The following is a 27,370-nucleotide window of genomic DNA, read 5'->3' on the forward strand; positions in this document are numbered from 1 at the left end:
CTCTTATAGTCAAGATGACTATCCTACACATGGTTTTGGCCTCGATTGTGCAGTTAAATCTAGACCTTTATCGGATGGATATGAAAATGGCTTTTTTGCATGGGGATTTGCATGAGGATGTCTATATGCAATAGCCTAAGGGCTTTATGGACAAGGAATACCCAGTGTGTATGTTAAGAAATAGCCTTTATAGCCTTAAGCAAGCATCTAGGAAATGGTACCAGAAGTTTGATGCTTTTATATATTCGCAAGGATATACTTGCAGTGATATGGATCCATGTCTTTACATAAAGAAGGCTTATGATGGCAGCCTTATTATCTTGGTACTTTATGACAATGATATGTTAATTACTCCGAGAGCTCATAATGAGCTAGATGCCTTGAAGACTCGGCTCAAGAAGAGCTTTGAGATGAAGGATGTGGGGCAAGCCTTACATATTCTTGGTAAGCACATCACATGTGATTGCTCTAAGAGGCTCCTTTACCTGTCACAACAGGCATTCATACAGAAGGTACTTAAGTGATTTTATATGTAGGTTGTTAAGCCTATCAGTTGTCCTTTACCTTTCCATGTGAAGGTTAGTTAGGTTAATGGTCCCCAATCAGATAAGCAGAAGGCCAAGATGCCCAAGTTTGCTTATGCATCCATAGTGGACGATTTGATGTGTCCCATGATAGCCACTTGCTTTAACTTAGCATTTGCAATGCGAGTTTTAGCACACTATATTGATACACCTAGTTAGAAACATTGGGACCTCATGAATGGTATCATGAGATACTTGAAAGGTATTGAAAATATGCACATTTGCTATGGTGGCTAGGATACTATAGCCATGGGTTATACTAACTCCAACTATGTAGGATATATAGATAGTAGGAAGTCTACCTTTGGGTATGTCTTCACCTTTGCTGAAGGTGTTATTTCTTAGATGTCTAGGGTATAGAAATGCACGGACTTTTCTACTATTGAGGCATTGTATATTGTAGTCACTTAGACTTGCAAGGAGGCCCTATGGTTAGACTATCTAGTGGCAAAATTTGGTATATTACTGTTATAAGTACTATTTTGTTGGCTAAGAATTCAATCTTCCATGTGAATATAAAGCACAGAGTGTGCCATCACTTCATTAGGGAGATGGTAGAGGACAATTCTATTGACCTTGTGAAGATCTCGTGGATTGAGAAGAATCATGTAGATCTGCTCATTAAAAGTCTCTCAATAGAATGTTTTGTATATACCTATGCCACCTTGTATTTAATACACACACCAATGACCATACACATATATACTACAAGTAGCAAACACACATCACTATCACTTTAATCTTTATTCTTTCACTATGACTACTAAATAAGGAAAGGTTGGTATGATTGTTGGAGTTCCTCTCTCTCTCTCTCTCTCTCTCTCTCTCTCTCTCTCTCTCTCTCTCTCTCTCTCTCTCTCTCTCTCTCTCTCTCTCTCTCTCTCTCTCTCTCTCTCTCTCTCTCTCTCTCTCTCTCTCTCTCTCTCTCTCTCTTTACCATAGCTTGCATCTCTCTTGCTTCTGATTGCTCATGCTTCCACTCAAGCTTCACCTCTTAGTTCATTGAAGAAACTAATAAAAAAGATCCATTACTCATCACTTTGAGCAAGAATGTTTAGATGTTTGGGAAACATCATGAACATGCATTAGGGGTGACTCATAAATAGGTAAGTCTATCACATGGGTAAGGGATCTTAAATTTTTCTTTTTTAGAAACTCTTTACATATACAAGGGTAACAATGGGGTAGGTAATTCATTAGTTTAATAGAAAAAGGTTCTATTTTATTCATTATAAGTTTGCATGTAAGGTGCATTTGAATTAGGCCTTGAATGCACATCATAGTAAGGATTCATATAGTAAAACCCCCAAACATGTGAGTGTGCAATCATAGCACCATAGCTAAGAAAGAGGCCTCACAACTTGTTCTCTCCTTCATAGAGACATACAAAAGTTTTTATTCATTACTTCAAGGAGCAATGGATTGAATGTTTACGTTAAAAATGTAACTAGTGGACTAGTGATAGTAATATTAAAATCAAATAATGGACCCTCATGTGTTTGCATGTGCTTTGTAGTAAGGTGGGTCCATCCAACAAGACTATTGCCAGATGCCAATCAAGAAACTAATGATAGTGTCTAGCTCTATCATATAGTTTTTATCTCAATCCATAATTGGAAGGAAGACAATTCATAATTATTGTCTAAGTTGGTTGCTTTAGAAACTTCTAGGACCATGTCACTTTTTCTATCAGTAGTATCAAGATACATTGTAGAAGGTGAGTTTCAAGAAAAACTTCAATATTATGGAGGCTATGGTCAATTCTTGTGAGTGGGCCAAGAAGCATGTAATATTCTTGGATGATGACAAGAAATATGCCAAGGTCAAGAGTCGAAGCAAGGCATATGCTTGGTACACAGTGTTGAATGTAGATTATGAATGGGCATGTTACTTATGTGAAATAGTGATGAAGGGATACATATGCAAACACAATTGCAAGTGTTAATATCTTAGTCTAGAGCATGCCACCTTGTCGAATACTTCCTTGGATATGTACAATGACACCTTTGCAAGGCCATCACATGAGTGTTCACTCATAGGCCTAACATTATACTACTAGTTCAAGGTTTAGGGTGATAACACTCTCACATATAGGTCATGGGTATGGGTGGGAGTAACACCACAACCTTGGATGCCTCCGCATCACCATTAAATGTTCCTCCTACAAGTAAGGTACAATGCATGTTTTTCATAAAAAAGGTTTGATGACCTCCCTTGATAACTTTTCATTTTCTCTTGTAAGACGATGATCATTCAAACATGGAAGATGCTTTACCAAAATTCAACAAGTATGTCATAAGGACACTTCATCCAATTTGGCAATTTTTTAGCAAGTGCCTCACATTTACATTTAGAACCTTGTTTGTGAGCAATGTGCACTTATAATCCCATGCCCTTCATTTAACATTGGCTTCCTTGTGACAAATGAGGACCTTGAAAATGACATGGCACCACATCTATGCTTCCAATTAGAGCTAATAGATTATGGATTTGGGAATTCCTTATTGTGAGATAAACCTTTCATAGGAAAGTAATTGTCATAGTCACAAAGGTGAACAAGGGCACATAATAAAGTGATGCATTGTTTTCCAATTCCCACAAAGAAAAGAAACAAAAAATGCTAGAGAAACTAGATCGTATTTATAATGATGATTATGGAAGGGAGAAGCAACTATCTCCTACATACAAATTGTATCCTTTCCATGTTTTGTCTCCATGACTCAAATTCTATTCCATCCATTTTTTAACTCCATGAATAGTCTCTTATGATTTATTTCAAGCTTTTTGAAACTATGAATTTTTAAACCACCTCCACTAAATGTTTGGTAATGCATAAGTATTAGCAAGTATATTGTATATACTATATCAACTAATACTTGATTAGTAATGTTTGTATATCAACTAATGTTTAATTTGCTAATGTTTCTATAGTAACATCTTTTGACCATTAATCAAGTAACATACAATGTATAGTTACGTAGCACTCTTTGCTTAAGTCATTGCCTTCCTAAATTAGTATTGCCACATGTATCTTTTATTACTCCATCTCCTCACCCTTTATCATTATAGCTATTATCATTTCCTTTGTCACCACTCCTACATACCATCCTCAATAATCATCATCTTCATCCTAACCTCCAACATATGAGAGGGAAAGTGCCCCTTTCTTTTCACTTGTCTTTGTTTTAATGCAATCATCTTCTTTTTCTTGCAATCTGTGCCCATTCATGCAATAGTCCACCTAGATTAGCCACCTTCTTTCCAAAAAGTCCTCTTTGAGTGCTAATACACTTGCACCTAGTATAATATATACCCTTGGTGGTCAGTATAGCAGAACTCACATTAAAAAAGCATTACATGGAAAGCTTCAAAGACTAGAAAATTAGTGCTAAATCCTCCAACTTAGTTGGATAGTTAGCAATGAGGTCCAAAATTTCACTCACAATCAAATAAGTGCATTGAATCAAAATATAAAATTTCAACCACAATTTTAGAAAGATTCAGAAACAAGCATGCATTCATATGCTTCTTCATCACACTACTATGAGGGATAGACAATATTAAGCCTAAAAGTCAACCATGAATGTCAAAACTACATGCAACTACCATAGAAGATTGTTAATCATATTATCCCTCAAAGTATATAAAAGAAAGCACACCATGGTAAGAAAGAATCATAAACAATGTCGATACATAATGGATAATAGGATCTCTAACTAATACCATCATTCACAATAATATAATCTTTGAATTAACAAAAGGAAATATGTATTATCATAAATTTGGATTGTTGAAAGAAACAAATGTGTCTACAACTTAACGGCTGAATACAAGTGAATACTCAGTGCCCCAAGCGAAATACCAAAAGGCATACGGAACTACAAATAGAGCAAAAGCATTCACATCATCCTGTCTTGGTAATGACCACTTGAGGTATCATGAGTGTGAAAACTAGTTCAATTACAAATATTGTATTTGTGTGATGAGAAGTATGCACAACCTCAATAATATTGTCATTCCTAAAAACCTTCACATGCTACTCCACCATATTGGATTCTTTGCTCAATGACCTTGTAAAAGCAAGGTAGGATGAGACGTCATTAACATAAGATACAAATAGCATTGGACAAAAGATACAAAATTAGCTAAAAGCTAGACATAAAACCTTTACTTGTCTCTTTTCAAGTGCTTGATTGTATACCTTCACTAATTAGAGGGCCTACATGTGTAGAGACAACATTTGAACATAGGGAACACGTCTAATATCAACATGAATAACAATTTTAAATATTAATAGGAGCAACATATTTTCATACTGTGGATTGCTACAACTAGCTCCATCCTCTCCCCAAAAAATGTAGACCTTTTGTAATACCAAGTGTAGCATAAACTCAAGCTAGTAAACCCTTAAAATTAATGAAATTTCTGTTAAGGGTAAAGGCGCATCCGCCTAGCCGCCCGTGTATTATTACACTAACAATGCCCACCACTGCACATTGCACGTGGCGGATGCTCGTCACCATCACTTTATTCTTTATTCTTTTAGTGATAGTTTGAATAAAGGAAGGCCCGATCACACATTGTGACTATTGGAGTTCCCATTTTGTGTCTCTCTCTTTCTTGCTTTTGCTCTCCCGCCATAGCTCTTCCAAGCAAGCTTTGATCCTTCTCACCTTTCAATTAGTATCAGAGTATGGTTACTCCAGCATTCCGACTTGGTTTGTGATTTCTTCAGCTTCCCATTGAATCCCTACATTCATTGGGTCTCCTTCCCAGCAACCATAGTCGACTCTCTCGAGCTCCCGTTACTCCCCAGCTTCCTGAGCACCTACCCAGTCCCTTTGGGCATCCTCAGGGCATTGCATCAAAGGCATTTCTTCATTTTCTTCAGGGTTTCATTGAGTTCATAGGTCTAGAGGTCTGAGAAGAGAACGGGGGCAACACCATTGAAGCTCCCGTATTTCATATCTCATCATAGACCTCTTGTGGGTACTTGAGGCTTCTTGTGTGCCTCTCTTGACACTTAGTAAAGCCCTTGAGCACCCTAAATTCCATCATTTACAGCAGCAACAACCCCATGTAGATTATCGTGATTTGCGCCTGATCTACAGGTCCCTGGACAGCTCATCCTAGTCATTGGCAGCCTCATTTGGGCACTATACACTTGGTTTATGCTTGGCATTTGATCCCGAGACTTGGCATTGAGCATTGATGTGATTTACTTCGGGTTTGGGAATGTTATACACAGTTTACAGGCAGCCCACAACAGTGCTACATTAGCATTTTATGTATGGACCACTTTGGCATTGACATTGGTTGCCCAGTTGGTCCCGAATGCTCTCCGAATGCTAGGAGAATGTATGCCTATGATGTGGGATGCTTTTGGGGATGAATTTGCTCAGCCATTGACTATTTTACACAATCCACAGGCAGCCCAAAACAAGGCAGCCCCCAATCATTACACTTTATGCTTATGCTACATGGTCATTTGATGCCCGATTATGCCCGGTTGGTGCCTAAACATATGGGAAAGTACGCCTATGGTTTTGAGCTTGGATTGAGCCACTGTTTGCTCAATTTTGGGCATTTATTTGCTGCTAGAATATTCAGGACTAAAGCTCATTTTCTTATGTTTGGATATGCCTATTGGATTCGAGCTATGTCTTCGATGTATTGATAATCGGGGATTGACTTTGAGCTTGATATTGCTTCAGATCATTGGTTGAGCTTGAGCTCCGCTTTGTAGCACTTGAATCTCCGTCTTTGGATGTATTTTGGCATGTACCTCACTTATGTCTGACCAGTCTTGACATGCTTGGCTTATGCCATCTCTATATATGCTAGTTACATTGTCCTGGAGTTGATTGCTACTGCAACTTACTTGGGCTTGACATTTGATTGCTCGGAGCTTACTTTGGCTATTTCTTGGCTTGCCAGAGTTACAGTTTGGATGTACTTGATGTGTATGAATGCTATGTATGGATGCTAAGGATCCTATATGCTCAGGATGTCTCATTGATGCTTGATCTTGGACACCTGTCCTGGTGCACTCTTACATGCTTTGTTCGAGTTTTCTTGCTTGAAATTTACGGTTGTTGTGCCAATGGGAGTGTCTTTGGATGCTTGACAGACATTGAGCAGGTGGCTTATGCTATTGAGCACTTTGGATACTTGAGACTATTGGGATCTTCACTTTGGATGATACTTTGCTTCTACTGTTTGGTCCACTCTACTTGGTTATGAGCTGACACCTATTTGTGTCAAGTCTTAGCAGTGGCACGTACATTTTGCTTCGTTGATTGGGAGGTGTACCACCTCACTGGCAGATGTTTGTATGACATGTTTCGATATTGATTTCATGATTATTGACTGTCATATGCCTACGCTATGCCCACATGATGCTGGTAGATGTTTGTATGACATGTTTCAGTGTTGATTTCATGATTATCAACTATCTTATGAGTTGACACCTACTTGTGTCAAGTCTTGGCAGTGGCACGTACATTTTGCTCCTTTGATTGGGGGGTGTACCAACTCACTGGCACATGTTTGTATGACATGTTTCAGTGTTGGTTTCATGATTATCGACTGTCATATGCCTACGCTATGCCCACATGATGCTGGTCTTGGACTTGGCAGTATTTGATTGACTTGGGATCCGCTTTTGGCACTTCCAACTCTCATTTTCATAGTTCTGTAATTTATTACAGCAAGTATTTATATATGGACTAACATGGAATTTTCATGCTGAATCATCTTGATTCGATATATTACTGATGGTACTTGGTAGACAACATCATTGGCTATCAGTTCGTGGTTATTTTACCTTGGTTTTGGTGGTCTTTTGGCTGTTTAATGCAGAAAACAACAAGCAGTTTTGAATTGTCTGCACTGTTTCAACTTGCAATATGGCATCTTCTTCCACTAACACTGAGCCAAGTTTGGTAGGTATTGGTGCAGAAATCACAAATAAAACCACTAAGGTTGCATGGAGAGCAGCCTGAAATTATGATTGATGACGAATAGATGGAGCTTGATGAGTTATACAAGTCCACCCTTATCTTGTCTCTCACTGAACAAATGCATTACAATGTGGTTGAGAAAGCAGAATGCTTGGCAGATTTGGGATAAAATCAAGAACCTCTATGACAAGAAAAACCCAGCAAGTTAGATGAAGCAACTAATGGACCTGCGCATGAAGGAGAATATGACGATCTCTGCTCATTTGAGCCAACTCCATGCTATTCTCAAGAACTTAACTTCACAGGGCATTACTTTCAATTATAAGGTTACTCCATTGTTTTTGCTTAGGAATCTGAGTGAGTCATGGGATGTATTCCGCATTGCCTTATGTGCTCCTGCTACTATTTTGAACTTGCATGATGTAGAGAGTGCTATTCTCTGCAGGAAGAGATCAACTGTAAGAACTTGAATGCCTCTCGTGTGTCGCATGCTATGACTGTTAGAGGCAGAGATGGTACTGGAAAGAATGACTGTGGGTATGGATGTGGTAGAGACTCGTAGAAGTCTAGGTCTAAGTCGCGCAACAAGTCTCGTGAGAGAGATGCTAATGTGGCATGTCATCATTGCGGCAAGAAGGGCCACATATGCCCACAGTGTCATGAGTTGGGCAATGAGAAGTACAAAGAGAAGGGAAAAGACAAAGTACAAGAAAAGTCCTCTGATCGCAACATTATGCCTGTGAAATCCTGTGTGAAAATCAAGGAGATAAATGTCATGCAGACTGATGACTCTAATGGGGAGTACATACTTGCATCTAGTTCTTGTGATGTTATGTCATTGACCGAGGTTCACTCTATGTATGCGCAGTGTTGGCTTTTGGATTCTGGTGCTTCATTTCATGTTACACCATGCCATGAGTGGTTCCACTCCTACTGCACTGTCTCTAGTTCCGTTCGCTTGGGTGATGACATATCACTTGCTATTGTTGGCATTGGGGATGTACGACTATAGTTCTCCAATGGCAGTACTTTTATGTTACAGGATGTACATCATGTACCTGCACTTACACGAAGTATTATGTCTGTAGGGCAGCTTGATGATGCTAGGTTTCATGTCTCTTTTGGGGATTTTGCTTGGAAGATCACATGTAGTAGACTTATGCTTGCTAGAGGTGCCAAGGTTGGCAGCCTCTATCGTCTTGTAGTTGATGGGTTCTCTGTTCACCATGTTTTGTCAGTGCGTTCCATCCCATAAGTATCTTTTTGGGCCATATATCCTTGAAAGGAATGAAAATGATTTCTGGTAAGCAGTACTTACCGCCCCTTGACTATGCATGTTTTGATTCATGTGAGCATTGTCTTTATGGAAGACAAATTAGAAATATGCATAAGAAGTCTGGTAGGATACACATGAGTGAGCCCTTGGCTTTGGCACATTCGAATGTCTGTGGATCCATACCCTGTCAGTCTATGGGTGGTGTAAAGTATTTTGTGATATTTATTGACGTTTTTTGCGTAAAGTCTGGGCTTATCCCATTAAGCTTAAATCCGATGTCTTGGTTGTGTTTCACAGTTAGCTTGCATTGGTTGAGAACAAGACTGGGCATAGACTGAAATGCCTTAGGACTGAAAATGGGGGAGACTATATGTCACATGCCTTCGAGCAGTTTTGTGACGAGAGGGGTATTAAACAGCAGTTGACTACCCCCTATACCCCACCCTAGAATGGTTTAGTTGAGCAGATGAATAGACCTATCCAGGAAGAGCGTGTACGCAGTATGCTTAGCCATGCAAGCCTACCATTGAGCTTTTGGACTGAGGCAGTCAATACAGATGTGTATATCATAAATAGATCACCTTCCAATGGTTTGGATTTCCAGGTTGCAGAGGAGATATGGACTAGGAAACCTCCGTCTTATGCGCATCTACGGGTCTTTGGATGTGAGGCATTCTGCTATGTGCCCAACGACAAGCGTAGTAAGCTGGATCCTAAGAGTGTGAAATGCATTTTCCTTGGCTATGGAGATGTAGGCAAGATGGGTTACCGCCTTTGGGATCCGCAGGCGTGGAAAGTCATCCGCAGCTATGATGTAGTATTCCATGAAGACAAGATGCATAAGCAGCCTGAGAAGGTGGTGAAGATATGTAGGGTTATATTCCAGGAGGAGCCCCGTGCTCCAGTCCCAACCTGCACAGTCAGATGGTCAGCCTGTAGCAGCAGTTGGTACACATGGCCAGCGTGTTAGAAATGCAGTAGAGCCTGCCGTGGAACGGTCTACTAGAGATAGACGTCCACTTGATAGATTCGAGTCCTCGATGCTTTATGTCTTGGTTATAGATGCAAGAGAGCCTCTCACCTATGATGAGGCTATGTTCAGGGGTGACAGTCACTCCTGGGAGAGACCTATGCAGTCTGGGATGGACTCTCTGCATAAGAATATGACTTGGGATTTGGTTGCATTGCCTAAGAGCAAGAAGGCTTTGCCATGCAAATGGGTATACAAGCTGAAAAGTACCTCTGGGCACCCCAAGTCGGCTTATAAGGCAAGACTTGTTGCTAAGGGTTTTAAACAGAAACATGGAGTTGACTTTGATGAAGTCTTTTCACTTGTGATCAAGATGACCACCCTAGGCTTGGTTTTGGCCTTAGTCGCGCAGCTTGACTTGGACATGTATGAGATGGATGTCAAGACTGCATTCTTGCATGGAGATTTGCATGATAAGATTTACATGGAGTAGCCTAAGGGCTTTGTAGAACCTGGCAGGAAGTACCTAGTGTGCAAGTTGAAGAAAAGTATTTATGGCTTGAAGTAGGCACCTAGGGAGTGGTATCATAAGTTTGATGCCTTTATGCAGTCACAGGGCTACAACGGGAGTGCTATGGATTCATGTCTTTACATGAAGAAAGCCCATGATGGCTCATTGCTTATTTTGGTACTTTATGTGGATTGTTGGGGTAAAAGGCCTCTGGGCCTACTCGTGTATAATGTGACTGCCTATTCTTTATTCATATATAATATGATAGTGCAATAAGGCTGTCAGTTCAGTTGGATAGCACCTACATTGTGTGTGCTCTTCTCTCTCACATCTTCCTCTTCTCCTCCACTGCCATTGCATCTTCAACTAGTATCAGAGCGGGTCTTCAAGAGCTCATCCTGGCCTTCCACACGAGGAATTGCTTCATTATTTCAAAGATTTATCTCAGTCCACAGGTCTAGGTAAACAGGGTTTTCACAGGTTGTGGGCAGCCATAGCTCACACCTCTTAGAGCTTCCTTCACCTGGATCTTGCTTCCAGCCTATCAAGGCTTGCTGAGGCTTAGTGTAGGCCTTCTTTGGCCCCCATTTGTGCCCCCTTTGGGCCCATTGTTGTCTCGAACATTCAAAACCCGATTCAAGCAAGGTAAGAGTCTAAGTTGGGATATTGGCACGCTCCGGACGCGATAGTAATGTCGGATTTACCAAATTCTGATGATAGAATATTCTGCAACAGATTTCAGGTCTGAGACAGCATGTATTTGTATGCCTATGGCTTATGTGATGCTTCTACTGATGTCTATTGATACCGGATCACTTGTGGATGTTATGCCTCTTATGTGCGACGCATTTGGAGCTGATTTAGCTCAGACATTGACTATTTTGAACAATCCCAGATCTGTCCAAAACAAGGCAGCCACCTATTACTTCAATTTTATGCTTACAGGTCTTGACATTTGATGCCTGATTATGCCCGGTTGGTGCCTATACATACGGGAATGTATGCCTATGGTTTGCCTATGGATTTGAGCTTGGATTGAGCACTGATTTGCTCAGTTTACAGAGGTTATATGCTGCTGGAAACTTCAGGGATGAAGCTATTTATGCTACAGTTGAGTTATGCCTATTGGTCACGAGGTGCTCCCGGCTACTCTGTATGATGCCATGATGTATTTGGACTATGCCACATGTCTTGTTTATGCTCCGGAATGCTTTTGAGCTAAGATTAGAGCTCGATTTGGGTTTGACTGTCACTTCTTTGGAGCTGGCATTTCATATATGACGTGGTTTATGCCTAGGCTACCCAATACAGGTTATGATGACTTGGTGAATGCTTTATGCTTTGGTCGTGGATGGTAGTTGTTTGAGCTCGTCTGGACATTCATTTGAGTATTCCCTTAAGCAGTTGGACATTGACTTGGGCTTTTTCCGTTACGACTTGGCTTTTTCCATTACGACCTTGGATGCTATATGGGATTTTATGCTCCGATTATGGATCTTGGCTATTACTTGGATGCACTTACAGGTATTGAGCAGTAAACTGCTTCCTTGTTTTGGTATATCAAAACCGGATGCCCGTCACCGTCACTTTATTCTTTATTCTTTTAGTGACCATTTGAATAAAGGAAGGCTCGGTCACATATTGCGACTGTTGGAGTTCCCATTTTGTGTCTCTCTTTCTTGCTCTTGCTCTCCCACCATAGCTCTTCCAAGCAAGCTTCGATCCTTATTACATTTCAATTTTCATTTTTTTCCAATAGGAATTGACCTTGAAAGACATTTGGGTGTGGAAGTGATAATGGAAAAGAGAAGGATTTTTTTTAGTACTAAGGTCACAAGCTAGTAGATCATTGCCACTCATCATAGCACATACAACAATGATATGTAGATAAAACCATGGATACCCTAGCAATAGGTAATCAAGCCACCACCAAGGTGCCTTAAAAAGACATCTCATGCCTATCAACAATGCCTAGTAGCATATGTGATGATGAATTTGTTACCTTCCACAAGATTGCCAAAGTGTCCCCTTATGTAAGCTCTAACTAGGAGTCAATGCCTCTCTTTGCTATGAAACAAGTCCAAATGAACCTGGATATCAATTGTATCTCTACAGTTTTAATGTCCTAGATTTTGTAGATATGTACGGAAAGCTATTCTCTTGGTCCATTGCCTTTGCATATGGATGAGGCTCGAAGACCCCACCTCCATTGTCCTCTCACACTCCATCTCTGGCACTAGAGAGGCCCTCTTTGGGATTGGAGAATTGTGAGGGATGATTCCACCACTAGGACTAGAAGGAGGAAGAGGAGGCCTTCATGGCGTTTGCCTACTTTATAGAAGAGAAGGCCCACACCATCGTTGCCTTGGCCATATTGGCCAAGACCTGAAGATGATGACTCATAGGAGTTGCTAAACTTCTTCATATGTTTATTCTCTTGTTATTGTGCCCCTAATGTCCTGTGAGCTATCCAAAAGATGTCCCTTCTTGCCACAATGGTAGCACCATACATTCTCCTTCTTCTATGAATTTGTACACATCACGCTTCCAAAAGAACATTAGATGAGTAGACAACAAAATGAAGCTTGTAATCAATAGTAGAATATGAAGGAGCCATTGTGAGGTAGATGCAAAGAAGATAAAATAAGGCAAGGGATATGAGAGAAATACGTTTTTAAAACACAAGTTCAAGAGTTCAAGTGAGCACAAAGCAAAGGATAAACAATGTACTACATGCAACCCCTCTCGTAATTACAAGATTAAAGAAACATTTGAAGAGAAAATTTGGGAAATGGAATCCATATAATAAGGCACAATACAATACAAGCTTAGATTGTGAGTCATCAAGCACTTGCTCCCTCTCTCCACCATGAAAGCAACTAATTGAATGTGGTGACTAAATGAGAAGGAAACATACCTATAAAAAGACACCAAACATACCAAAGTGGGTGACTAGTTTGGCAGCCCCAAAATTGGGTGTCCAAAAATACCAAATTGCCCCTAAAATATTGGCTACCAAAATCAAGGTGGCCAATCTACATCATACCTAGTAAGAAACTACATAACTATACAGTGTAATACATAGACTCACACATTAGATGTATAATCTACTAACAGTTACATTGTAATACCGAAGTATATATATCAAGATGTGTCATAATCACATTGCTTAAATTTTGGACTTGACTATAGTACTCAAGAGGGCAAGTTTTGCATGTAAGAGGATAATAAAACCTTTGCTATCCTTTTGTTAGGATTCTTTGAAGAGTGGACATTTGTAATCCGACATACAAGAGGGTGTTCCATTGAGTGTTCCAACATTTGTATCTTATTGACATGTCAAAAAATGAATGATAGGACATTGGAAAGTCTATGCAAGCCTTTTTAAATATTAGATGAGCTACAAGAAAAGATTAAATGCGTGAATTTGAGCTTTACCCGTCTAGGCTAAAATATCTTCCTTATGAGTCTTATAAAAGCATCATCTAGCAATTGAGAGCAAAGCAAGACTATTTGCAAATTGTTGACTCAAATCAATGCATATCCACTATCTATCACGTGCTTCTCACAAAGGCAACTTCATTTCATTGGATATAGGATTGACAAAGTCAAGTAATTAGAAGTGCTAGCGACAACTTGCATAATCATATCCACAAAAGAACCTTTAAGTATTTGATTGTTTACACAAAAATGGCCTTATAATTTCTTATACCAAACTTCAACTCTATCGAAAAATGTATGTGTGCACATGTAGAGAGAGAGAGAGAGAGAGAGAGAGAGAAAGAAAGAAATAAATATTAATGTCTACATAAGGCGGATGTGGCCTATGAGACAAAATCTAGAGTACATCCATGTCTAATGTCATCTCATCAGTAAGGTAAAGATAACATTACAAATAAGTGGGTGGCCTATGAAACAATACTGAAAATAACTATACAATACGATGGGACTATACTAGGGTTGAACCATGTGTAGTGTTGTTTCATCGATAGAAAAGAAAAGGAGAACCAGATCTGATATAACCATGTACAAAAGTGTGGTGGAGACTATGGGTTGTAGTTGATCTCAAGATCTGCACATGACCTCACCTATGATGCGATCCCTCTTGTGCACACACACAATTGCAAAGGACCTCTTGTGCAATCATCTCTTGAAAACCCATGTTTTGCCTTAACGCTTCTTTCACCATGGCCCCTACTCAATTCAGCCAAATTGACAAGCTTCAAGGCTCTTTCTTAGGGCTGTATTGACCCCTTTTAAATTTCAAGCAAAGGTAAACAAGCATAGAAACAGACTAGGGTAGGGACACAAAAAGTGGCAAGCATAGATGGAGAAGACTTTTCGAATTCATCCAAATCTTTGAACCTAGGTAAGAAGAATCTACCCAAGGCACATACTCAGATGATTCCAAGCCTAAGGAACTAGCTTCAAAATCTAGTTTGAACACCCTCAAATGTGTCCCAATAACCCAAACTCAAATGATTCCAAGCCTAAGTAACTAGGTTCAAAACCTAGTTTGAACACCCTCAAATGTGTCCCAACAACCCAAACTTTCGGTTTACTTCATAGAAAAAATCATTGGACGACTTGCTAAAAGCTTCGGGCCAAGGATGTAGTCTATCAGCTGGCTTGTACAAGTGGCATATAACTAATTGGTACGCTATGCCTTGAACTACAAGTTGTACATTTTGAAGGAACTGGCTAATTGAGCAAGGTTGAGTGGAAAGAAACGTCTCTATTTGGCTACAAAATTTGTTTTATACACAGCAGTTGCTTACAACTATGCAGCCTGCCCTTTCACCAAATTGCAAAACCAGTTCATTAATATAACAAACAGGCAGTCAATTGTCAAACAGCCTGAACATCAGGAACCTGAGCAACAGCCAACCTTTTAAGTCATGTCACTGAACTTCCATGAAGAAAGACATGGGCAGAAATATCAAAACACAACATTAGCCAGCAGTACCATATTCCGAATTCTAATCAACATGGGCTATCTGAGGGCTACATTTCTATTCAGCCTCCACCTGCACATGGTGCTAATAACTCGTGGAATCTTCTGAGTTCTGCTCAATAGCTTTATGTGAGTTTACAATCTTTGGAACTGTAACTTCCCATGCCAGCAACTGTGCTGAATAAGAGGGATTGTCCAATAAAAACCAACCAATCCACGCAGCTGAGAGAGGTAGCTTCATCCAAAACATTGATGCAAGTTCTTGAAGAGTAAGGCTTCATCCAAGAAGAATAAGTTTGCTATTAACAATTCCCTGCCTTCCCCCACAGGACGATAAAACTTTTCAAGCCGTTTCTGTGTCAAGCTACAATCTAGGACCGACTGTATAGTAGCATGGAAATGGTAATGAGAACTGTAAGGCAACAATTAGACAGCTCTCACATGGAAATTGTGCAAGTAGCTTATGAAAAAGGCAACATTTTGATAGAATCAGTATACATATTTGAAATATATAGCATGTTAACATGCCTGTGATCAGAAAGCATGCCATAGGCATTGCACACAATTCATAGAATTTGAAATCTTAAACCATAGAATGCAATGAAATCATGGATGATAGCTGAAGCAGAAAGTGAATCCTTGTTTATGCTCAAAGAATTTTTAGGCACCAAACTGCCATGATTTTAGATTCTTTGAAGGTGGTAGATGTGAAGGTACCTCCAAGGCAACAATAGCAGCTTCAACCATAAACTAACTGTCCCAGGAGCTCCAAATTAGATACCTGAAGATACAAGCTGTCCTTAGCAAGGCCCTCTAACACAAATGCATCGTGTGTGTCCACTGTCCCCAAGTCCTTGACCTGTCGATGAAGATCACTGATACATCATGGCTGCAAGGAAGTTGAGTAAGCACATCTTGAAGCTGAGCAACCATTGTGAAATCAACCCATTCTTGAAGCTGCATGTGACTTAAAAGGAAGCTCCACCACAGTTGCATTTGCATAGAACTCCTCAAGGTTATAATAAGCCCTCTCCTGCGGCATAAAAACGTGCACTACCACATCTCCTATAGACATAGGCAAAGCACAAGTACGCAAAATAATTAAAGGTCAAGTGACACAACGAGTACTGAACCTCCATGATAATCAGTGAAAAAGCGATGAGCTACCAAAATCAAGTAGTGTCCATGGATTTGGTTTTGTATCACCCTTTGGAACCATCTTAAATTGTTCTCCCCCAACATCTCGCAATTTTTTCCTGTAGAATGAGCAGAAAGACAGCCACAAAAGAAAGTGTCATTATTCAAAAATCCCTTGAAGATACCACGAATTGTGATGATAATTTATTTAAAATTGATGATATACTCCAATAGAAAGAAAAAATAACCTGAACACTGAGTCTTTTAGATATGCTATCAAACCGAACTAAGGAGTTCATCAACGGTTGTCCCTAATTGTTGCAAGGTGAATTGTGCACAGGTTTGTTAAGGGTAATCATTTAATTTGATCCAGACTACAGCCAGATTGAGAATAACATCATTTACTCTTTTATGGCCATTCAAAACCACACGAGAAAACTTTATAAGTCTATAGAGGAGAAAAGCATGAGCTTCTATGAGCCTCAAGTCTCTGATGTATTCTTGTCTCTCCGATGTATTCTTGTTTTTCCCATTCCAACCTAATCAGCAGAACACAATTGCTAAACACTAAGAAGAATGGCAATGAAAGAGAGAACACAAGAACTCAAAGAATGAATTAATAGGCAATGGAATCCATAACAAAAGATGTGAGGTGTACCATACAAACTACACAAGTGATGGCACGTGTGGTGACCAGCAATATCTCTTATATCCCTCTCTCCAAGTGGATGTGATCTAGTACTACAAGAGTAAAGGAGGAGTGGAGTATGTATAGGCTTGACCATGACAAAGAGAAGTTAGCTTTTTTGACATGAAACAACCATCAAAATCAGTCCAAGGGGTTCAAGGGTCAATGTAGCAGACATCTGTCCAGTAACCAAACAAAACCGGCCATGCCACCATCAGAATCAATCCTAGGGGCTCAAGGGTCGATGTAGTAGACATCTATCCAGTAGCCGAACAAAACCGTCCATCCCACTCTCCATTTGTCACCCTCGTCAATCAATCAATATGGTCACCATGAAAAAAACATGACACCATCTCATCTATGTAGCATAGAGATGGGGCCACCAAAGCTGCCAAGAAGTAGCCACCAGGAGAACTAAATCAAGCATTGCCAAAAACCACCAACCTCCAAAGCAGCCTCCACCCTATAAAAGCATCATAGATGTGGAGTGAGTTTGCAAAGCTTGGAACATAGTCAAGGCAGAGGGTAAAGAACCTCCAGCTGCAAACAACAAACCAAGCATCCTCCAAACTTGATAAGGAAGCCTCAAAAGATCGAAGGCTAGGGCATAGCAACAAAATCTCAAGTCCATCAAGTCCATCAAATAGAAGAGTTGTAATGAAACTCAATAATATGCAAGATGATGATGGACAACAAAGAGAGTAAGATATACGCGGGGTACCCATGGTCAAAACCAGCCTGAACAATCAAAAGGTTCAACAAGTCAATAACACAGTTCACACACAAACAATAGAAAAGTAGAGAGATTGAAATCACCAAAGCAATGCACAACAAAGTACAAACTGAAATAAATAAGCTGAAGACACACATGACAAAGGAGATCAATACATGGGAAACCATAGTGAAACAAGCACAAGTTGAGGTAGCTGAAAACTCCAAATGGATTGAAGTGGCAAAGAAGACACCAACAAAGAAGGAAGAGCCAATGAATGCAGTGCTTAAAGAGGAGAAGAGAAGGAAAATTAGAGCTCTAAATGTCTGGGTGGTTGGATGGAACGAGGGAGACAGTCCTCTAGAACATGCCAAGAGCATGTGTGGAAAAATGGGAGTGGAGGACCCCTTTATTGTGGAAAATGCATGGCGCATAGAAAAGAATCTAGAAAAGGGCCAGCTCCTTATCCTAAAATTTGGTGATTTGGAGTCCACAATGAGCCCTCCTCTCCAAAAGGAAGGCTCTTAAGGGAGAAAAAGTCTATCTTGAGGATGATCTCACACCCGCCCATATAGCCCACCACACGAAATGCATGCCACAAATTATGGAGGCTCACAAAGCGGGCAAATGTGCAATATACAGAGACAGACACATCATTATCACACATAGGCGTCAATGACTGGGTGTGGTCTATGAGACACTTGAAGTTTGCGGTGTGGAACTGTAATGGAGGCATGAGGACTGATGCAGGGCTATTCCAAGAAACCTTCACTGACAAGGACATCATCTTATATATAGAGACGCACCAAAGTCTTGGCACACACTTGCCAAACGTGAGAGGGTACACATGGGAGATGGCATGCTACCCTAGAGTCCAATCACAAGGAGGGACCAAAGGGTTTGGAGGAGTAGTCATACTATACAGTGAGGAGTTATAGCATATGGTGCAAGTCATGCAGAGGGATGAGAAGGCCTACTTCATGTGGATTTAGGTACATATAAATTACCCCTATGATATATACATGGCAATGGGCTAGTTTCCTCCACCGAACTCCCCATATGCACCGCAAGGGGAGAATCACTATATTTACCACTATATGAGGATATTATGCATTACTTCAATATTGGAGATGTCTTGTTGGCTGGGGACTTCAATGCTTGCACATCACAAAGACATGTACAAAGAGATAGCACCATATACGAGATTGGGCTCAACTAAACATCACAGGACACATCAGAGTGCACAAATTATGGTAATTGATAGAATTTACCAATTCTATGGGCAACACCCAATGTAATTTGTATGGTGTGGACTTTTATTAAAGTGTCAATGTAAGGTGTGTACACCTAGTGTCTTAGAAACTTAAAGTAGTGACACTAGGCTCTAGAGTAAAATAAACGTAACTCTAGTTGGTTGGTGGAAGGCTAGTTAGGTCAACCCTTGACCTAAACATAAGTTCTACTTTCACTCTATCTTTCATTCTAGCAAGTACACTCTTCTCTTTTTACTTCAGCTCACTCGCTTGCTATCATTGTTTCTCCTCTCTCTCTCCATAGCTGGCTGCCATTTTCCTCAGAGCAGCTCGTAGGCGCGGATTCTGTTCAGCAACCATCAGCAAGTGCCATCCCACCCAAGGTCCTACTGCTGCCAGCTTGGTTCTCAACTCGAGGAAGAGTTTTCAGCTACTGGAAGGAGCTGCTAAAGCAGAGGAGGAGTTGTAGCTGAGCCGTCTCTTGTCTACTCCAAATCTGTCCAACTCAGCCATCAGCTCCAAATCTGTCCATTTGCTGCAGATCTGTCCAGCTTAGTCATCTGCTCCAGGTCTGCTGTTTTCAGCCTGCGCACAGTCCAACGCACAGTCCCAAACGCAGCCCTGCACGCAGCCCGAGGAGCTGCTGTTTTGGAAGAGCTGCTGCTGTTTCCAACTCTGCCCGCCATTTTCTCAGCTCTGCCGGCCATTTTCTCAGTCATGCCGGCCAATTTCTGCAAGCCCTAAAAAGTGCAGAAAGCCTAATTTTCAGATTTGGGGTTTTCTCGAAATTTCTTGAATTTCCAATCTATTTCAGCCATCTCTTCTCGAATCTCAGCTCGTTCTACCCAAAAATTTGGGGCTTTTGCTAATTTTTGCTCCCAAAGTTCAAATTGGCAACCAATTCGAAGAAATTTCTTGATTTCTTATACATTCCCACCAAAAATTTGGGACCTTTGCCCGATTGGAGGCCCTTTGCGCAAATTTTTACCAAACTCATAGACATTGCGCAATTTCTTCCACATTGGCTCAAGAAAATTTGGGGATTTTCAGTTTTCTAGATCCTGCACGCATCATGAGGCAAATTTCAGCTACTATTCATTGCTGACACGCATATGGTCCCATGAGGACATGCGCACTTGGAGGTCATCAATACTTTGTTACATTTATTGATGACTACTCTCGGTATACATGGGTGTATAGGCTGAAGGCAAAATCCAATGTGTTCATGCATTTCAAACATCTTGTTGAAAAGCTTAAAGTTGTAACTGACTTAAAAGTGCACACACTTCGCACAGATAGAGGGGGGGAGTACATGTCTCATGCTTTTGAGACATTTTTGCTTGATCATGGCATTACGCATCAAGCCATTGTTAAAATGACTCCTTAGCAAAATGGTGTTGCTGAAAGGAAGAATCAAACTGTTATGGAGATGACTCGTTGTATGCTAAAAAGCAACGGGCTACCTCTTAAATTTTGGCTAGAAGGCCTTCACAGAGCAGATCATGTATTGAATCGTGCAACCACTAAGGCACTGAAGAGGATCACACCGTTTGAAGCTTGGCATGGCAAGAGACCCAAAGTAGACTACTTTCGAGTGTTTGGTTGCATAGCCTATGCACATGTTCCAAAAGAGCTTCATGGACAACTTGATGACAAGGTTGTAAAATGCATATTTATTGGCTAGAGTTCGAAGAGTAAGGGCTATTGCTTCTATGACCCACGCATGAAGAAAGTCTTTGTCAGTAGGGATATCCTATTTGCTGAAAATGTTGCATTTTCACATGATCACTTTCAAATGCCAACCACCCATGACATTGGTGATTTCTTTGAGGATCTTGTGCCACTTACTTTGGAGTCTGTGCTTGCTGTAAATGGCACGACAGACTTAATACAGCAAGCTGTCGTTGCACCATATGCTCCCAAACAGCAAGGTATCGATGATGGTTTGCCACATGCAGTGGAAGAAGCAATACAACATGAAAGGGCTGCTGTAAATGCAGCCAAAATAGTCCCAAGATGGCTGTTACAGACTCTCCAAGAGTGTAAAATGGATGCTCCTATACCTCAACACACTAGAAGGGCTGCCAGAAATGCAGCAAATGATGCAAGGGGGGCACATTTGATTGATTTTACGGAAGTAGATGATTGTGATGAGCATGTTTTTATGAGCTCACTATTGGATGATAATGCGCCTACTTCCTTGGACGAAGCTCAGCAAGATGTACATTGGATGCAGACCATACAGGATGAGCTAGACTGTATTGCCACTAACTCTACATGGGATCTTGTGGATTTACCACCTCGCAAGAAGGCCGTTGGCACAAAATGGGTTTTTAAACTCAAACGCAAGGCTGATAGTGCAATTGACAGGTACAAAGCAATGTTGGTAGCAAAAGGCTATGCACAGAAAAAGGGCATAGATTATGAAGAAACTTTTGCTCTTACATCCCGTATGAGTATGGTAAGATATGTGATTGCTATGGCTGCAAATTATGGTTGAAATATATATTAGTGAAGGAATCGATTATGCACGGATATAGAGATAGGCAGACCTTACGCTCAGTGAGGGAGACAGAGAGAGTGCGAGTGAGCAGAGTAGAGAGAGCACATTTTTTCGGTACAATGACGAGTGTACCACTTTAGGTTTTAGATAGATATATGTATAAAAGTACAATGTGCTAAGGGTGTGCTCACACCCGTGCACATATTAAAGGCACGATGGCCCTTTATTCCCAACAACCTCCTACCTAAAGGCAATGTGCCTTAAGAGGAGAAAAGAATCAGCTAAGTCTAAGTACGTACAAAGCTGAAATGAATATATCTATCCAACTCCCATCCTCTATCGGCAATGAGCAAACCGCTTTGCTGGAAGTCCCTTCGTGAGAAGCTCTGCAAGATTATCATCTGTATGCACTTTGACAAGCTCAATGCTCTTGCTGTCAAGTACATCTCTAATGAAGTGATACTTCACTTGTATATGCTTTGTCTTTCCATGAAAGACATGATTCCGTGCTAGCATGATAGCACTCTGACTATCACAATGGAGAACGGGTATCTCTGTGATGCGAAGCTCTCCCACCAGACGTGAAAGCCATAAAGTCTCCTTGCATTCCTCAGTGGCAGCTACATACTCTGCCTCTGTGTAGTAGACAATGCAACACACTTTTGTAGCCTGGAGATCCAAGAGACCGCTCCTGTGAAAGTAAACACATACCCAGAAGTGGACTTCCTGCAGTCCGCATGACCAACATAGTCTGCATCCGTAAAGCCAACAACAGATGCTTTCTGCTTTCCAAAGCAAATGCACAACTCCTTTGTGCCTTTGAGGTATCTCATAATACCTTTCACTACATCCCAATGCTTCTTGCCAGGGGTTGCCATGTATCTATTAACCACTCCCATTGCAAAGGCAACGTCAGAACGTATAGCAACCATAGCATACATCAAACTTCTAATAGCTGAAGCATATGGTATCTTCGCCATTTCAGCCTTCTCATCATCAGATGTAGGGTTGTCCTCTGCACTAAGTTTCACATATAGAGACAATGGAACCCCAATTGTTTTCCCCCCCTCCATATTGAAATGCTGCAGAACTTTGGAGATATACTCCTGCTGAGATAGATAAAGTAAGCCTTTAGATCTATCTCTGAGTATTCGCATGCCAAGAATGTGATTTGCATCACCAAGATCCTTCATGTCAAAGCTGCCATGAAGACTTTGCTTCAATGAATCCAAGGCATGAGTAACCCTGCCAGCAATCAGCATGTCATCAACATACAAAACCAAGATAATCAGGCTGCCATCTGTTGTCTTTTTGGTGTACAAGCAGTGATCCACTTGACTTCTATGAAAGCCTTGGGGCCGCATGAATGTATCAAACTTATGATACCATTCTCTTGGTGCTTGTTTCAACCCATACAAACTCCTTTTGAGTTTACATACCATTTGTTCTTTCCCTCGTTCAACAAACCCTTCAGGCTGCTGCATATATATGTCTTCATGCAAATCACCATGTAAAAACGCAGTCTTTGCATCCATCTGTATGAGCTTCATATCCTCAACTGCAACCAAGTCCAAAATGGTTCTCAATGTAGTCATCGTGACAATAGGAGAGAAAATCTCATCAAAGTCAATTCCATGCTCCTGTTTGTACCCCTTTACAACCAATCTTGCTTTTACTTTGGTGAGGAACCAGAAGTGACCTTCATTTTGTAAACCCGTTTGCATGAAAGGATTTTCTGTCCTTTAGGCAACTGCACCAAGTCCCAAGTGCTATTTTTTTCAAGACATTCCATCTCTGACAGCATGGCTTTATACCATTTCGCTGTCCTGTCTGTCCATTGCTTCCTTGAAGCAAGACGGTTCACCACAGTTTGTCAACATAACATACTGAGCCACATTAATTGCACCAGGAACAAATCTGTCAGGTTGTCCAGTAGCCCTAGACGATCTCCTAACCCAATGGTCATTGTTTGCTGGCTGTTCCTACAAATTTTCATTTTCAGCATGCTGTCCTGGTATTTCAGCCTGCAAATCAACATTAACATCTTACTGTCCTGGCTGTTCTTGCACATATAATGGCTCATTTTCATGGGCAATAGCTGGCTGATCATTTCCAACATCATTTCCTGCATTTACAAGTTCATTTACAGCAGGTATTTGCTGCTGTACAGCGGGCACATTTTGCTATCCAAAAGGTATTTCTTCCCAGAATACAACCCTACGGACCTCCTCAGTCTTTTCGGGTTGTTTGTGCATGCGATCTTCCTAGAAGATAACGTCATTGCTGCGTACTATTTTCCTTTTCTCGGGATCCCACAATTTATACCCCATTTCACCCTCGTCACATATCCTAGGAAAATGCATTTACAAGACTTTGGCTCAAGTTTGCTGCGTTTTTCTTTACGAATGTGCACAAAAGCCTTGCAACCAAACACTTTCAGATGAGCATATGAAGGTGCTTTGCCCGACCACGCTTCTTAGGGAACTCCCCCCCCCAAAAGACTTGTTTGGTGAACGACTGTCATAACAGCATCATACGGACCTTATCCTGTATGGTCCGATTCATACGCTCTGCAACTCCATTTTGGGGTGGATTATGAGGGGCAGTGAGCTTCCTCCTTATCCCTTTGCTGTCACAAAATGCCTGAAAGGCTTTGGACACATATTCCCCACCATTGTCAGAGCGAAGACACTTAAGTGTCTTATCTGTCTGATTTTCAGTCAATGCCAAGAATTTTTTAAACTTGTCAAGCACTTCATCCTTGCTACGAATAGGATAAACCCATACTTTCCGTGTAGCATCATCGACAAAGGTGACAAAATATTTCTTTCCCCCTAAAGATAATCCTGGCATTTGACATACATCCGAATGTACTAACTCTAGAGGAGAAGATTTCAAAGAAAGAGACTTTTTGTGAGAAGTCTGTGCATGTTTGCCATAAATACAATGATCACAGTTCTCAAAATCAGTATAACGAAGACGAGGCAAGTAACCCAAACAAGAAAGCACTTTCATACCTGTTTGACTCATGTGTCCCAACCGGCCATGCCACAAAGAAACACTTGGCTGTTCCGTCACGGCAACAACATGGTCACACACACTAGATACATGAAGTGGATACAACGTATCACTCTTGCAACCTCTGGTAATAACCCTAGATCCCTTACAGATCTTCCATTTTCCATCACCAAAGGTGGTACGAAAACCATCATCATCTAGCTGCTCTGTGCTGATCAAGCCCTTCTTGAGCTGAGGTACATGCCGTACATGCTAAAGTGTAAAGACAAAGCCATGTTAAAACTGTAACTGCACACTGCCAATACCTGTAATCTCACAAGTATAGTTGTCCCCAAGATGGACAACACCATGTTGACCCCCTATATATGCGGAAAACTACTCACGATGAGTTGTGATATGAAAGGAAGCACCTGCATCAAGAATCCAGGTATGCATATCATCATCTATATCTGCAAGTAGAGCATGTGTACCAAAATGTGAAGAGACAAAGAGTACATCACTTCCACTGTCACTGTCAGAAGTGACTACATTCACCTCTTCAATTTTTACACTGCTCTTCTTAGGCTGACTGTCCTTCTCTTCCTTGCAATCATTTGTCTTCTTGCCTTTTCCTCTCTTTCTTCCATTTGTAGCAGTCACGTTTAAAGTGACCCTTTTTGCCACAATGATGGCATTCAACATCTTTGCCACGTGATTTACTGCGTCCCTTGCCATCATATTTGCCCTTTTGCTGTGATCTGCCCCTAGTATGCAAAGCATTGGAAGACTTACTGGATGCATTGTTCTGCCGATTCATCTCTTCCATAAGTAGAGCACTCTCTATATCAGCATACACAAGGATTACATTAGAATTGCTTATAGCAGTCCTGAATGTATCCCAACTCTCTGATAGAGTGCAAAGCAAGAAAGTAGCCTTAAATTCCTCATCAATCATGAACTTCAAGGCAACCAGCTAGGTGAAAATGGAGTTAAACTTACTCAAGTGAGTAGACATTGCTGTACCCTCTTTCATACTCAAATCCATAAGCTTTTTGAGCCAATACACTTTGCTTGCAGCACTCTTTTGTGCATACAATTCTTCCAGTCTAGTCCATATAGCATATGCAGAATCCAAACCTTCAATGTTAAAGAGCAAGGCATCAGAAATCGATAGCTCTATGGTTGAGCGTGCAAGCTCATTCAACTCATCCCAATCGTCCTAAACCATGTCCGCAGACTTTGCCCCTTTAGTTTTGATCGGCTTTGCCTACTTCTTTTGTAGCAGGATATTGTAGCACTATTTTTGCTACACTACAAAATTATGTGCGCCTTCAAGCTTTCTTTATATGCATCAAATTACTACTGTATTGCTTCCAGCCATGGTTTTCAGCTCAAAAGTGACCAAAAAACCAGTAAATGCAGGCCCAAATTGTCACCCAAGTGACCAAGGTACAAACAAGTACCTATCAGCAATAAATGACCACGCAGATGTACAAATTTCACATTTGTAATTCAGTTTTCAGAAGCACCAAACCAAGTGCTACAGCATTATCCAACTGATTACACCTGTTCCAAAGGGCATGTGCATCACATTACATGAGAAATCCCAAAATTTCAGCTGCAATTTCTGTTGTACATGTACCCATGGGCATAAAATTTGACAGGAACGGTCAAAAGCCCCAAAATTTTGTGCTCAGAAGCGTCAAACACACATCTGCATGTCCTCTGTCACGCATAGGACTGTCCAATTTTGCCAAAATAAAGCAATTTCAGCAAAACCCCCAAATTTCACCAAGTGTTGATGTCCAAATTGCGTGGAATTCAACCTGCATGTACATAAAATGACCAAATGCTGCACAAATTTTCTCCCAAATCGCAAAAGCCCCAAATTGCACTGGGTCCAATGTGCCTCAATGTCGAGAAATTGAGTTAACTTCAGCCCAAATTGCACATGTACATTAAAAGCCCCAAATGTCGGGGACAAAATGTCACAAATTCCTGCAATTTCTAACAAATTTGCTTGTCCTGCATCGAATTCCCCAAATCTGGGAAAAGCCCCAAAATTTTGGCTCAATTTTGCACAAATCTGCACACTGTGCTTGCGTGCGCGAACGCCCGGAGGAGAGGAGTTTAAAATAAAACAAGATTTTATATTTAAAAAAATTGGATGACGGGTCCGTTGCCCCGTCAGGCCTGTACTTGGCCTGCTGGTCCCGTCATGCATCGCAAGCCCTGTCAGGCCTGTTCTTGCTTGCTGGTCCCGTCGCGCGTCGCGCGCCCCGTCAGGCCTGTTGCAGGTCAAACGCAGCCTCGTCACGCGACGTCTGCTGCCCACTACCCGTCCCGTCACGCGTCGCGCCTATCGCCTGCCAGTCGCCACGAGCCTTGGCACACAACTGGAGCCTGGCCCTCGCACATTCTCCACAGCCTGTCCGCTTTCTGCAGCTCACAACTGTCTCAGCCTGACTGACGATCGTCTGCAGCACCTTACGCTCTGATACCAATTTGAAGGAATTGACTAGGCACAGAGATAGAGGTAGACAAACCTTACGCTCAGTGAGGGAGACAGAGAGAGTGCGAGTGAGCAGAGTAGAGAGTGAACACGTTTTTTCGGTACAATGACGAGTGTACCACTTTAGGTTTTAGATAGATATATGTATGAAAGTACAATGTGCTAAGGGTGTGTTCACACCCGTGCACATATAAAAGGCACGATGGCCCTTTATTCCCAACAGTTGGACATTAAGACAACATTCTTGAATGGGGATTTGAATGAGGATGTTTATGTGTCACAACCTCCAAGGTTTATGGTTAAAAGGAAAG

General features: G+C 41.1%; 1 protein-coding gene across 2 annotated transcripts in view; it reads right to left on the reverse strand.

Annotated features, from left to right (window-relative positions):
* Positions 1–3,563: 3,563 nt before the first annotated feature.
* Positions 3,564–27,370, reverse strand: part of LOC148033552 (Lojap-related protein) — a 41,936-nt gene continuing 18,129 nt past the window's right edge. Inside the window, exons 4-5 of one of the 2 annotated variants that reach the window (XM_087681496.1) lie at positions 16,425–16,513; positions 15,719–16,322 (exon numbers count right to left, since the gene is read on the reverse strand). In XM_087681496.1, coding sequence (XP_087537622.1) covers positions 16,198–16,322; positions 16,425–16,513 — 214 coding nt within the window. In that variant the 3' untranslated portion in view covers positions 15,719–16,197. Of the gene's footprint in view, positions 3,882–15,718; positions 16,323–16,424; positions 16,514–27,370 lie in introns of those variants that run through there. The other variant, XM_087681497.1, reaches the window with a different exon arrangement.

This window comes from Lygodium microphyllum, chromosome 7 (assembly GCF_053477565.2).
Source record: "Lygodium microphyllum isolate KBCC chromosome 7, Lygodium_microphyllum_v1.1.10, whole genome shotgun sequence".
Lineage (NCBI taxonomy): Eukaryota > Viridiplantae > Streptophyta > Polypodiopsida > Schizaeales > Lygodiaceae > Lygodium > Lygodium microphyllum.